General features: G+C 39.1%; 1 protein-coding gene across 1 annotated transcript; it reads left to right on the top strand.

Annotated features, from left to right (window-relative positions):
- The first annotated feature begins 6,342 nt into the window (after positions 1–6,342).
- On the top strand, positions 6,343–7,623 carry LOC149889400 (uncharacterized). The gene is made up of 2 exons (XM_090085109.1): positions 6,343–7,408; positions 7,595–7,623. Exons 1-2 carry the CDS (start codon positions 6,343–6,345, stop codon positions 7,621–7,623), a joined length of 1,095 nt encoding a protein of 364 aa, XP_089941235.1.
- The last annotated feature ends 6,432 nt before the right edge of the window (positions 7,624–14,055 follow it).

The raw sequence follows: 14,055 nt of genomic DNA on the forward strand, positions 1-14,055 counted from the left end.
CGATGGAGAGAGTCCACAATTTTTTGATGTTGACTTTCTGTCACAAGTAAAACGTCTTTTCCGTGAAAATCGTCTCTTGAAATCCTGATGCTCACGGGTTTTCCTTCCATCATTGATTTTTTATTTTTTTGATCTGTCCCTGAGACACATTTAATTTGACACTGACATATTTGCTCATTTTTAAAATGCCGGAAAAAATATTTATTTCACTTCTCGAATGTGATAACGGATCGTGATGTCCTCGCCGCGAAAGTCGATTAAATTTCCGTTTTGATCGATGATGCGTGTGATCATCGTGGAGATTTCAGGCACTTTGACAGGGAGGTAAACCAAATGGGTAGGTCTTTCGATGATTTTAAAACCAGGACCCACGTCGGGAAAAAAGGAATAAATGCAATTAAATTGTGAGCCGTTGATGTATGCCGACCCGATAACGTTGTTGACGATTCTGATCGCATTGACGCTTGAGATTCTGACAATGTCGTCGGACACGTATTCGGAGTTGGGGTCCAACTGTCTTTTTGTAAATCCCAAAAGGGAGGCGATGCTGTTTTCCACGTTCAAGTCCATCTTATAATTCAAGCCAAGTTTAATGGATGATTTTAAAGTGTTTGAATTGGCTGTGATTTTTATGTTTTCTGGAGATTAGCTGATTTTATTTGCGGCAACGTAGCTTGCGCTTTGTGATGCGTAATTTTTGATTGTGTTTGAGACGGACTTTTTCAAATAATTGTTGATGTCGATGATGTCGTAGCTCCCTTCTGGAATGACGACGTTTTCCCAATTGCCTCCGTTGTTCATGCTGTACCGGAAAGAATTGTTTTTGCTGGTGATGTTTGGAAAGCTGTTTCCGTCTCCAGACCGAGAAAAGCCATCTTATAAGTTTTCCCTTTTTCAAAAACGATTTTGTCCAAAAATTCTTTTATTTTTACGTTGGAGTTTCCATCCACGTCGATGATTATGCCTGACATTTTTTTAAATGGACAAAAATTTTTTTAAATGGCTTGTTTTGGAAAATAAAAATTGCTAAATCCGCTTCGATATTTTTCATCGTATTTTTTTGACGACAAATCGATAACAGCAAATCCGTGAGGTTCAGACCAGCAATGTCTGCAAAACTTTTTGAACTCTTCTTTTTTCATGTCGCTAGAAACGTGGTCTCGAAAAATGTGGTCAATATTTTTTGAGTCTTGAGGAAACAAGCAAATAAAATTGGTGTTTTCTCTGATAGTTTGTCGGGGGAGCATAAATTAATTTTGAGCGAGGTAAAAGCAGTCGACGTTGGAGTGTCTTCCTCGGATGTAATATTTTTTGCACTTGTTTTGTTTGGTCAATTGCAAATCGTCAAAGATCATTAGATTGTTTTTTGTCGAATCAAGATCTTAAGGTTCAGGCACATCCTCAGCCGTTTCAAAAAATTGACACTCCATGTCCTCGGTTTCTGAATAATTTTTTGAAAGGTCGTTGATGACGCATTCAGGGTTTAGATTTAATTTTTCCATTTCTTTTTGTACCTTGAACAAATCGAGAATAATCTTTTTTGGCAAATTTTTCTCGAACGAGCTTTTCAGTATTTTGTACTCGGGTTGGAAAAGAGATTTGCCAAAGACCTGCAAGTGATTATAATCCAACCATCCAGGCTTGAACAGTAAATTGAGAAGCAAGGTTGTTTTTTCACAACCTGATTTTCCGACGATGATCCCTCGAATGCTTCTTGGTAAAAGCTCATTGTTGTTCCTTTTGTTTTTTCCAATATTCCATGACAAATCGGTTACTTCCATTTTTTTATTAAAAAAATATTTTATTTTAAAAAAATGTACTGCGTCAAATGTAAAAGGAAAACAGAAACGATCCATTTGAGAAACGAAAAATCAAAAAACAACAGAAAAATGATAAAAGGGACTTGTGATGCTTGCGGAACGACCAAATGCACGTTTGTTTCTTCACATGCGCTTGAGGGATCATCTTCGCACGCGCTCGAGGGATCATCTTCTTCAACAAAAGAGGGAGACTTGGTCGAATCGATCAACAATTTTTCAAAAAAAATAAAGCTTCTGTAAAATATTTTCAAAGTATGGGTGGATCGTTCCGTTGAAAAGCAAAACGGGCCTTGAAGTGGCTGAAGCGTTGAAAAAAATATTTGGTGAAAGAAAATGTGTAAAAATGTGGGTGGACCAAGGAAAAGAGTTTTACAACAAGCACGTGAAAGCGTTGGGTGTTCAATTATATTCCACTGAAAACGAAGAAAAAAGCTGCGTCGTCGAGCGATGGAACAGAACGATGAAAGAAAAAATGTTTAAATATTTTTCAGCCCACAGCACCAATAAATATATTGACGTTTTGGATGAAATGGTAAAAAATTACAACAGCACAAAACACTCGTCCATAAAAATGACTCCAATTGAAGCCAGTGAGGAAAAAAAATTAAAATATGGTCTGGATGAACCTGAATGGAAAGATGCAAAAAGAAAGACCAGAGCCGAAATTTTTAATGGGTGACAAAGTGAGGATCACAAAAAAGAAGACCAATTTTGAAAAAGGGTACACGCCGACATGGAGCGAGGAGGTTTTTACCGTGTCAAAAATTCAGCGAACGGATCCACCCACGTACAAGGTTACCGACGCCAACGGTGAAAACATTCAAGACACTTTTTACGAGCAGGAGATGCAAAAGACGCATCAAGAAATATTTAGGATTGAAAAAATAATTCGCCGAACAAAAAGCAAATCACTGGTCAAATGGAAAGGATATCCAGACTCGTTCAACTCATGGGTAGACAATAAAGAATTGATCCGTTTGAAAAAATGATATAAAAAAATTTTCTTTTCTTTTTAAAAAGATGAACTTTGTTACGATTGAAAATTTTGACGAGGGCAGATTATCGGTTGGAGAAATATATTCCGCAACCAAACTAATTCAGTACCAAAAGATTCAGCTTTTTTATGAGTACCCATCTGGAAAAGGTCCTTTTATTTTAAGAACCCCCGTTTTGTTTTCTCTGGGTGTGTTTGAAAACTGCAGTTTTGGAACGAACGAGCTGGAGGGATATTCCATGTCCTTTCTCGGTTTCAACGAAAAAAACGGAATGAACGAAAAAGAAAAAAAGTTTATCGAGACGACTGAAAAAATATCAAAATTTCTTCGCGAATAAGTTAAGGAAATGATTCCCACTTTGAAAAAAGGAGGAAGAACGAAAAAAATAACGACAGAGGATTTGTCCATTTTTAAAATCAAATCCGATAATCCACATGCAGAGCCCATTTTTTTCGGAAAATTGTTTACAAAGAAAAGCGAAAAAAACATTGAGGTTTCTTCTTAGTTTTTCAAAAAGGAGAACAAAAAGCTGGTAAAAACAGATCCTTTGGGATATGTTCGACAAAAGTGCTACGCTGTCGCCTCTTTGAAAATTGAAGGTGTTTTTGTCGGAGCGCAGATCGAGTCCATTCAGGTTAGGATTCCCGAAGCGGTCATTGCAAAAAATGAGCCTTCAGTTTAAAGCATCATGAGTGAAGATTTGGATTTGGGGGAAATGGAATCTGACGAAGAAATGTGAAAAACACGAAGAAATGTGAAAAACACGAAGAAAAAAAAATGAAAATAAAATGAGTTAAAACATTTTCTTTTCATACAAAAAATGCATGCTCCTCACAAGCTTTTTAAAAATGTTACCTCAGCAAGGAAACACGCTGATTCGAGTTTGGAGATCTCGAAAATGTATTTGGAAAATATGGATGACCGAATCAAAGAGCAGGAGAAACACAAGGAGCTGGGAAGGTCTAAAGATTTGGAAAATTTAGTGGAACGGATCAAAGAGCTGGAAAATTTGGTGGAGATAATCAAAAACCTGCAAAAAAAGACATCGCAAAATATTATTGTTACGAAAAAAAAATTGGATCACCCAAACTGTTTTAACATAAATGCGCAACACGAGATTTTTGCCCAAAAAGACATAAAATTTGGTTCTCTTTCTAATATAACAATATCGTTGTCTGTTGGACTTAATTTATTCAGAGGCATCGCAGTCGTCACTTTGATGCATTCGATCAGCGAAAAATTAAACTTTTACAAAAACGATGCCATTTTTTCTGAGCCTGTGGACGATATCGTTTTGGATATAACCAACAACAGTGGTAATGACGTCATAGTCAAAAAAGGCGAAATCCTTTGCAAAATAAATCACATCGATTCGAATTAAAAAAATCTGTCTTTGTTAAAAAGATGGAGATAATAAAAAACACTGAAAAAATTTATCCAGTTCTTCCAACAGCACCACCCGATGGTGGTCACGTTTACCGGCTTCAAAAAATAGGTGAGATCCAAAAAGAAATGGAGGATGAAAAAGTGAAAAGAATGGTTTTGAGCAAAAAGTACCATCCACTGGCAAAAATTATTCGTTTCGCAGACGACGGATTGCAAACGTTGTGCATTGGTTTGGGGATTACAGGCATTGCACTTTTGTCAACCGTTGTTGCCACTCCAGTTTCGATTGCGTGCGAGGGGATTGCGGTTGGAATGGGTGCTTTGTCCATTTTCGGAAATCATCAAAACAAAAAATTGATGCTGAAGGTCGAAAAGCACGAAAAATTAAAAGTTCTTTCCGAGTCAAAATTGAATACGATTAGCGATCACATTTCAAAATCGCTCATGGACGGGTTTGTGAGCGATTCCTAATACGAATTAGTTCTCAGCGAGCTTCAAAAATTTAAAACCATGACCGAAGAAATCAGAACAAAAGCAAAAAGCAGCATTGACGAATTGGCTAAAGAGTCACTGATCCAAAAAGGAAGAGAAGAAGCCATTCAAGCATTTAATAACCTTTATAAAAAAGGTTAATAAACAAAAAAAAACACAAACGAGTTTTCGTTTTTGTTTAAGTTTTTTTCTCCGTATTTTAAAAAATGGAGTTCTTTAAGATACATCACCCAAAAAAGAGAAAGGAGATCGTAAAAAATTATATGGCCAACAGGGAGAAGCTTTACAATGAGAGCCTCAAAGCGAACGTTTCAGATGCAAATTATCAGACTGATTTGAACAAGTTTTTCAAGCCGCTGATCGAGAGCAACAAAAAAGTGAAAAACGAGATAAAGAGCATCGCATACAAAGAGGTTGGAAACACTCCACTGGCTTTGACTTACCCAGAAAGCGAGACGCCTTCTGAAAACTTAAAAAGTGCTGAAAAAACTTTTGGAAAAATGAATGTTGGAAATATTGCTTTGGAATATTTGTCAAAATACGCAGCCAAAAAATTTTCTGCAGACAGAGTTTTTGGAATCCACGCAAAAGAACGCGGAAAAATGTTTATTGTAAACAAAGAAATTTTTATCGATGAAAACGACATCATTATTGATGGAGAAAAGTACAATGGTACGATAGGTTTTTGGGAGTTGATCACAAGATCCAGACCCGATATAACAAAGGTAACAAACAAGGACTTGGAAAATTATGAAAAAATACTGGTCGAAACTCATGCAATGGAGAGAGAAGGTAAACCAACCGTACCAAAAGCTTCGAGAAGCGAAAAGTGGGAAAGATTGTTTCAAAAATTTGGGAAAAAAATTACACAAAAACGAGGGGAATAAAAGGTCGCGGAGTAATCATTCTTCCGAGCGATCCAAATGCTCTTGTGCAACGACTTAGTTTGAGCATCGCCGCTGGTCATGCTGGAAATATTGCATCGAGAAACGAAGCTGTGGCCATTTGTGACGAGCTTTTGAGGCAGGGGGAAATAAACAAAAAGGAATACCGATCGATTCAAAAATACATCGAGTCGTGAAACACGATGGCGAATTTAAAAAATATTTTCTCATTTTAAAAATGCTCATTGTGAACAACAGAAGATATTTAAAAAAGAACGTCGGAGGAGGAGGAGGGATCGTGGACACGTTTAAAAATTTTTTGAGGAGAATGGCAGCTTCAAACGCATCGAGATCGTCTCTTCATTTATTAAGAAAGGCAGCAGCAAGCGAAATTGGAAGAGAAGCGATCACCGCCGCCAGATATGCCGGAAAAGAATTGGCCTCTTCAGCCATATCAACCGCCAGAGACGTTGCCATCGACAAAGGAAAAAAAGCGATTGAAAAAGTTTACGCCAAGACAGGTACACCAAATCCATTGGCCAGCACGATTTTGAACGAAGCGGCAAAGCAATATTAATCTATTAATCCGATGGAAGAGCTGCATAAAAAAATGTTTGGTTCGTCCATTCAAGTAAAAAGGAAAATGACAAAAAAGAACGCTTCCAGAATCCAAGATCTGGTCAAAATGGGGAGCGGGCTTTTGATTGCGTGATTTTTTTGACGAATCAAAAATGACATAAAAATTTTTTTTCTGGTTTTAAAAAAATGATAAACACCGACAGATTAAGAGTTGATGAAATGCCCGAGTACGACATCGGCATTGAAAAAGTTAATTTTTTTGAGTACCTTCCAACAAACCTCGATTTGAATTCTTCAGAATTGATCGTTTTTGAGATTGATTGCCAGTCTGTGCAGACACTTCCGTCTGAGGCTTACATCCTCGTTGAAGAAATTCTGAAAAAAGCGGCCGGAACCGCTTACGCGGCAGCAGACAACATTGCTATGGTGAACAACGCCATCATGTATTTTTTCAGTGACGTCACTTACGACTTATCAGGACAGCAAGTGGAAAGAGTCATGTATCCAGGTCAGGGAACAACCATTCTTGGATTGCTAAAATATCCTTTCGGTTTTCAGCTTGCTGATGGTTTGAAGCAAATGTGGTACAAAGACACCTCAAACGCCACTGGAAACGCAGGGTTCAACGTCAGGCGAGACCACTTGTTTGTAGACACCACATCCATTGGAGCATTTTCTTTTAGGGTACCTTTAAAACACGTTTTTGGTTTTTGCGAAACCTACAGCAAAGTCGTTTACGGATTCAGACACACGATCACCTTAACAAAAAAAGAATACGATGACGCCATTTACAGAGCCGGAACTGTTGATGTAGGAATGATCGACATCAAAAAATTTCGACTTTTCATGCCTAAAATTGAGCTGGATGTTTTGATAAAATCCGAATTTTTGAATCTAATGGCAAAGAAAATCTCCGTTCCAGTGGCTTACAAAGCAAACAAAGTCGAAAGGCAAGCCATTCCCGCTGGTCTCACAGAATTCACTTGGACCCTTGGAAGGATCACGGACAAAAGCGTTCCGAGATATATCGTGTTCGGTCTTCAGTCAAACAGAGGTTCCAGTCAGACCGCAAATCCAGCCGTGTTCGATCATTGTGACGTCAGCAATTTTTTCGTGACCGTCAATGGGATAAAATATCCAAGTTACAATTACCATTTGAATTTTGGAGAAAAGAAAATTGTCATGGCCCATCCCGACGCGTTCACTTTTGATGAAAATTATTATGGCACAAACGAGCTTGTTTGCCAATCCGGTTTGTCTCTGCTTGAATATAAAAATTTGTTTCCGTTGTTTTTTGTCGACATCAGCAAGCAAAAGGAAAGGGTTGTTTCCAAAACAGCTGAATTGGTTGTCAACCTAAAATTCCGAACGGCCGTACCCGAAAGCACTGTTATTTTTGCAGTGATCATTTCTGACAAATTGCTACAATTTGTTTCAGACGGAACAAACATGAACGCTGTTTGTTAGATCAAAAAAACCGTCATGAGATTCTTGACAAAAGAAAAAATGATTTAAAAATTTTTTTTCTTTTTAAAAAATAAAACATGAGACTAACAAAAAATTATCTGAAAAATTTGCTGAGGGAAAACGGAGTCACAAAAACCTCAAACAATTTGTTGCCTTTGCTGATGATTGCGGTTGAGAACAATCTCGTAAGCAAAGATTTGCTTTTGGAAGGTGCAAAAGAATGCGGACAGGTGGGTCGACCGAAAAAAGAAATAAAAGCTGAAATGGTGCAAACGAAAAAGATGAAAATAAACGATCGATCCAAAATACGAGAGGCTTGGTTCGATTCGAAAAAAACCTGTGTCTGTGAAAACGACCAACGTAGAAACAGGGGAGGTTGTTGACTACGGATCCCTTTACAAAGCGATGAAAAAGACGGGGCATGGCTGGAGATATTTGGAGCGTCAAGATGGAAAAGTGGAAAATGGAATAAGGATTGACATTTTAGGTTCAGAAAAACTCGAAAAGAGAAAAAAAACTCCAAGTCCGAAAAAATGAAAAAAAAAATCTAAGTCCGAAAAAAAATTTTTCAATTCTCGGAAAAAAAAGAATTGAAAAAATTCTCGGAAAAAAAATTGAAAAAATTTTTTTCTTGGCATAATAAAAATGGAAAACAAAATGTGAAAAATCGGAAAAACCGAAAAAATCGGAAAAACCAAAAAAATTGATTTTGAGCTAAATAATTTTCTTGGCAATAAAAAAATGGAAAGCAAAATCGCCGAAGAAAAAAAAGTTTCAATGGCAGCATTGAAAAATCAAGCCAGAGACAGAGCGATAAAAGGTTATACAAAAATGACCAGGGAACAGCTCGCTGAGGCAATAAAAACAACAAGACCTGTCATTGGCAATAAAAAAATGGAAAACAAAATCGTCGAAGAAAAAAAAGTTTCAATGACAGCATTGAAAAATCAAGCCAGAGACAGGGCGATAAAAGGTTTTTCAAAAATGACCAGGGAACAGCTCGCTGAGGCAATAAAAACAACAAGACCTGTCATTGGTCCTCATCCTGTTCCTATCAGACGAACGACTGATGCGAGACCGTTGCCTGCTCCTATTAGACGAACACCTGCGTTAAGAACGACAAACCACAAAATCCTCTCTTTGAAACCAACCGTAGTTCGGTTTGTTCGACCGCCTGTTAAAATTTCAGTGAAGCCAGCAAAAGTTCGGTTTGTTGTTGGACCAGATACAAAACCACCCATCGCTCCAAAACCAGCCCATTTGCAAAATCCTGTTCCGAGACCGGTTCCTGCTCCAAAACCTGAATGGCTCTCAAAAATTACAATGGCTGTCACCAACGGTATCAACCAAATAAACGCTCTCGTTGAACCATACGTTCCAGCCGCGGTAAAAAATGCAGTGGAAAAAACAATAAAGTCTCTCATAGACGTTGTATTTGGTAAACCGGTTCCTGCCCCTCGTCCGATTGTTCAAAAACCGGTCCCTGCTCCAAGACCTTCCAGACCACGCATTCATTTTCAGTTGACCGATCACGCGCTGAGACATGTTGCAGAACAATTTTCGCATCAAGTCGAAGGAAACCAAAAGGATGCTTCTGCCTTTTTCGATTTGGCGAAAGACGGAGCGATAAAAATTCTTCAAGAGAATAAAAACAAAAAAGCAAGCCTTGTTTTGACTATCGATATGGAGAGCGTTAGCCTTACTACTGGAGAGGAGGTGCATAGAATCGTACCTTTTTTGTCAAAGGCTGGGATTATTTTTGAGTCAACGGACTTGGGAGATTTTCACAAAAAAGCAAAAGATGAGATCCTGGAAAACATGGAAAAATACAACAAAATGGGCTCGAATTGCACAGTGTCCGCCATCTTGAAAATGGACATCAATTTAAATGACTACAGACCCAACGGTGGCCGGTCGTATATCCCTCTCGACGACTTTTTGGCAAGCCAAAAAGCAATCATCAACATGGAAAACGAAGACAATGAATGTTTCAAGTGGTGCGTCACCAGGTCATTGAACATGAAAGAAAAACACGGAGAAAGGATTGACAAAGACTTGATTGAAAAATCAAAATATTTTAATTGGGAAGGGATTGAATTTCCTGTCAAACTCGATCAAATCAAAAAATTTTAAAAAAAATAATACAGACATCAGCGTCAACGTTTTTGGGTACAAAAATGAATCCATTTACCCTTTGCAAATATCGAAATGTTTGAACAGAAAGCATGAAATAGATTTGCTGTTTATCTCAGACGAAAAAACAAATCATTATTGTCTGATCAAAAATCTGAGTCGACTCATTTCTTCCCAAGCATCCAACAGAAACGGAAAAAAATATTTTTGCAGAAATTGCTTGCAGGGGATGAAAAGCGAGAATGATCTTTCAAAACATTTAACCTATTGCAGAGAGTACAGCTCGGCACGAATGGATCTTCCTCCAAAAAATTTGTTCATGAAATTTGAGCACATAGAAAGGTCGATGAGGGTTCCATTCATCGTTTACGCGGATTTTGAAAGTTTTATCAAACCGATGGACTCGTGCGAACAAAACCCAGACCAGTCGGATACCAAAAAGTTTCAAAGGCATGTTCCGAGCTCCTTTGCCTTTCACATCAAATGTTTTGACGAAACCATTTATAACAGTGGTCCCACAATATCAGTGTCGGAAAGCGAGGATGACGACATTGGCGAATTTTTTGTCCGCGAGTTGGAAAAAGAAATAAAAGAAGTCTATGGAAGGATCAAAAGAAAAAATATGGTCTTCACAAAGGACGATGAAAATAATTTCAAAGCCGCAACCGTTTGCCACATTTGCGAAGAAAAAATCCTCGATAAAGAAAAGGTGCGCGACCACTGCCATTTTACTGGAAAATATCGAGGAGCGGCCCACAACGAATGCAATCTAAAATACAAAACACCAAAATTCATTCCTGTCGTTTTTCACAATCTGTCAGGCTACGACTGCCATTTGTTTATCAAAAAATTGGGAGGAGAAATAACCTGAATCCCATGCAACGAGGAAAAATACATCAGCTTCTCGAAAAAAATCACGGTGGGAGAGTACATTGGGAAAGACGGAAAACCCAAAGAAAAAAAAATTGAATTGAGGTTTATTGACAGCTTTAAATTCCTTTCCTTCGGTTTGGATGCTTTGTCAAAAAATTTACAGCCGGAAGAGTTCAAAAACCTCGCGAAATATTATAAAGGAGAAAAATTCCATTTGCTTCGAAAAAAAGGCGCATACCCTTACGATTGGGCGGATGGATTCGATAAGTTTCAAGAAACGCAATTGCCTCCAAAAGAAGCGTTTTTCTCAAAACTCAACCACACTGAAATAAGCGATGAAAATTACGCGCATGCGCAAACGGTTTGGAACGTGTTTCAACGCAAAACGTTTAGAGATTATCACGATTTGTACAACGTGACGGACGTTTTGATTCTGGCGGACGTCTTTAAAAATTTCAGGGACGTTTGCATTAAAAATTACAAGCTCGACCCAGCCTGGTATTCCACGTCTCCCGGGTTGGCTTGGGACGCTTGTTTAAAAAAAACAAAAATAGAATTGGAATTGTTGAGCGACCCCGACATGCTTCGAATGATCCAAAAAGGAACCCGTGGAGGTATCAGCATGATCTCCAACCGGCATGGAAAATCGAACAACAAATACATGGACGACTCGTACGATCCAAGCCAACCTTCAAAATTTATCCAATACTTGGATGCAAACAATTTGTACGGATGGGCTATGTGTAAACCTCTTCCCACTCGTGGTTTCGAATGGATGGTAGAAGATGAACTGTCCGATTGGAGATCGATTCCGTGCATTTTGGAGGTTGATTTGGATTATCCGGAAAGCCTTCACGATGAACACAACGATTATCCGTTGGCCCCCGAGAGAATGAAAATTGGAAAAGTGGACAAGCTCGTTCCAAATTTAAACGACAAAACCAATTATGTCCTTCACTGCGAAAACCTGAAATTGTACGAACGATTGGGAATGAAAATTTCAAAGGTGCACAGAGGTATAAAATTTGAGCAACGGGATTGGATGAAACCGTACATTGATCTCAACACCGATTTAAGAACAAAAGCCACCAGCGAATTTGAGAAAGATTTTTTCAAGCTGATGAATAATTCGGTGTTTGGAAAAACAATGGAGAACATTGAAAAAAGAGTGGACGTGAGACTGGTGACAGAAAAGGAAAAGGCAATAAAATTATCGGCGAAACCAAATTACGACCGGCACACGATTTTCGATGAAAACTTGGTTGCCGTTCACATGAAAAGGACAAAATATTTTTACAGCAAACCAATTTATTTGGGTATGTCCATTTTGGATTTGAGCAAAACCTTAATGTTCGAGTTCCACTATGATTACATAAAAAAAAAAAATGTTCTGGTGACGCAAAGCTTCTAATGACAGACACGGACTCGCTGGTTTATGAAATAAAAACGAACGATTTTTACAAAGACATTGCCGACGATGTGGAAAAAAAATTCGACACAAGCGATTTTAGCAAAAGCCATCCAGCCATTCAAAATACATCAAGAAAAACTTACAAAATACATCAAGAAAAACAAGAAAAAAAAATGCAAAAAATGCAAAGGTGTCAAAACAAAAGACGTCGAACAATACATTACCCACGACGATTACAAAAAATGTCTCGAAACCAAAAAAGAAAAAATAAACAAAATGAACGTCATCCGATCCCATTTGCACGACATATACACGGAAGAAATCCACAAAATCTCTCTCAGCTCCAACGACGATAAAAGAATCATTTTGGAAGATGGAATACACACGTTGGCTTATGGTGACTACAAAAAAAAACCTTGTCTTTATTTGGTCGATAAACCTTGTTTCAATTTGATCGATTATGATAAGTTTTTCGGTCCAGAGACAGAGCCAGAGACAGAGCCAGAGACAGAGCCAGAGACAGAGCCAGAGACAGAGCCAGAGACAGAGCCAGAGACAGAGCCAGAGACAGAGCCAGAGCCAGAGCCAGAGACAGAGCCAGAGACAGAGACAGAGACAGAGCAAGAGACAGAGCCAGAGACAGAGCCAGAGACAGAGCCAGAGACAGAGCCAGAGACAGAGCCAGAGACAGAGCCAGAGCCAGAGACAGAGCCAGAGACAAAGCCAGAGACAGAGCCAGAGACAGAGCCAGAGACAGAGCCAGAGACAGAGCCAGAGACAGAGCCAGAGACAGAGCCAGAGACAGAGCCAGAGACAGAGCCAGAGACAGAGCCAGAGACAGAGCCAGAGACAGAGCCAGAGACAGAGCCAGAGACAGAGCCAGAGACAGAGCCAGAGACAGAGCCAGAGACAGAGCCAGAGACAGAGCCAGAGACAGAGCCAGAGACAGAGCCAGAGACAGAGCCAGAGACAGAGCCAGAGACAGAGCCAGAGACAGAGCCAGAGACAGAGCCAGAGACAGAGCCAGAGACAGAGCCAGAGACAGAGCCAGAGACAGAGCCAGAGACAGAGCCAGAGACAGAGCCAGAGACAGAGCCAGAGACAGAGCCAGAGACAGAGCCAGAGACAGAGCCAGAAACAGAGCCAGAGACAGAGCCAGAGACAGAGCCAGAGACAGAGACAGAGCCATAGGCAGAACCCGAGGAAGAGACAGAGCCAGAGGCAAAAGGATAATCGAGGAGAGCAAAAGATTTTTAAGAAACTTTTAACAAAGTAAAAAAAAAAGATCAATGTGGAAGGAGTTATTTTACCGAACGAGGCTTTGACTAATTTTCAATTGATGGAAGCATCAAAAAAACTAAAAATAAAAAACTTTCGAGGAGTTTTTGTCAGAGACACATTACCAAAAAAACTTAGAAAAAAAGAATGCGGGATTATCAACACGGGTGATTCGAGTACGGAAGGGTTTCATTGGGTGTGCTGGTACAAAGAAGGAGACAAAAAGTTCAGCTTTGACTCTTACGCTCAACCCCCTCTCGTCGAGCTCGTCGACTATTTAAAAAGCCCTGTCTTTTACAACAGCGAAAGGGTTCAATTTGGAAACACGTCTTATTGTGGTCACTTGTGTCTTTACGTCTTTAAAAAATGTGAAGAGGGAAACAGCTTTCAAGACGTTGTCATCACACTTTGGTGATTGCAGATTCGCTTGCGAATTAAAAAAACTTTTGCTTTTTTAAAAAATGATTGACAAATTCAACAGAAGCGAGTTCAGCGTTTATTTCGACAATCTTGCAGCAGACTCAGCAAGCAACGTTTATGTTAACCAACTCACACGACGCCGCCACAAAAAATTACGTCGACACGCATTCGACAGGCGGAGGAGGAATGGTGATTGGCACAGCGGACTTGGATTTGAATTTTCACAAAGCGATCAATTTGAACGAGCCGACCAATCTTCACGACGCTGCCACTAAAAATTACGTGGACGTCAGCTCGAGCATGAATGTTAAATTGGA

Source organism: Hydra viridissima, unplaced genomic scaffold, assembly GCF_058129835.1.
Source record: "Hydra viridissima isolate aposymbiotic clone 2 unplaced genomic scaffold, HvirCarnegie_v1 scaffold_4, whole genome shotgun sequence".
NCBI classification, from domain to species: domain Eukaryota; kingdom Metazoa; phylum Cnidaria; class Hydrozoa; order Anthoathecata; family Hydridae; genus Hydra; species Hydra viridissima.

Bases quoted from the DNA above. Each gene is read 5' to 3' on its own strand.
- LOC149889400 (XM_090085109.1), top strand. From the start codon at position 6,343: ATGATAAACACCGACAGATTAAGAGTTGATGAAATGCCCGAGTACGAC. The intron at 7,409-7,594 runs GTTTGTCTCTGC...AATTTGTTTCAG, and splicing joins CGAGCTTGTTTGCCAATCCG to ACGGAACAAACATGAACGCT.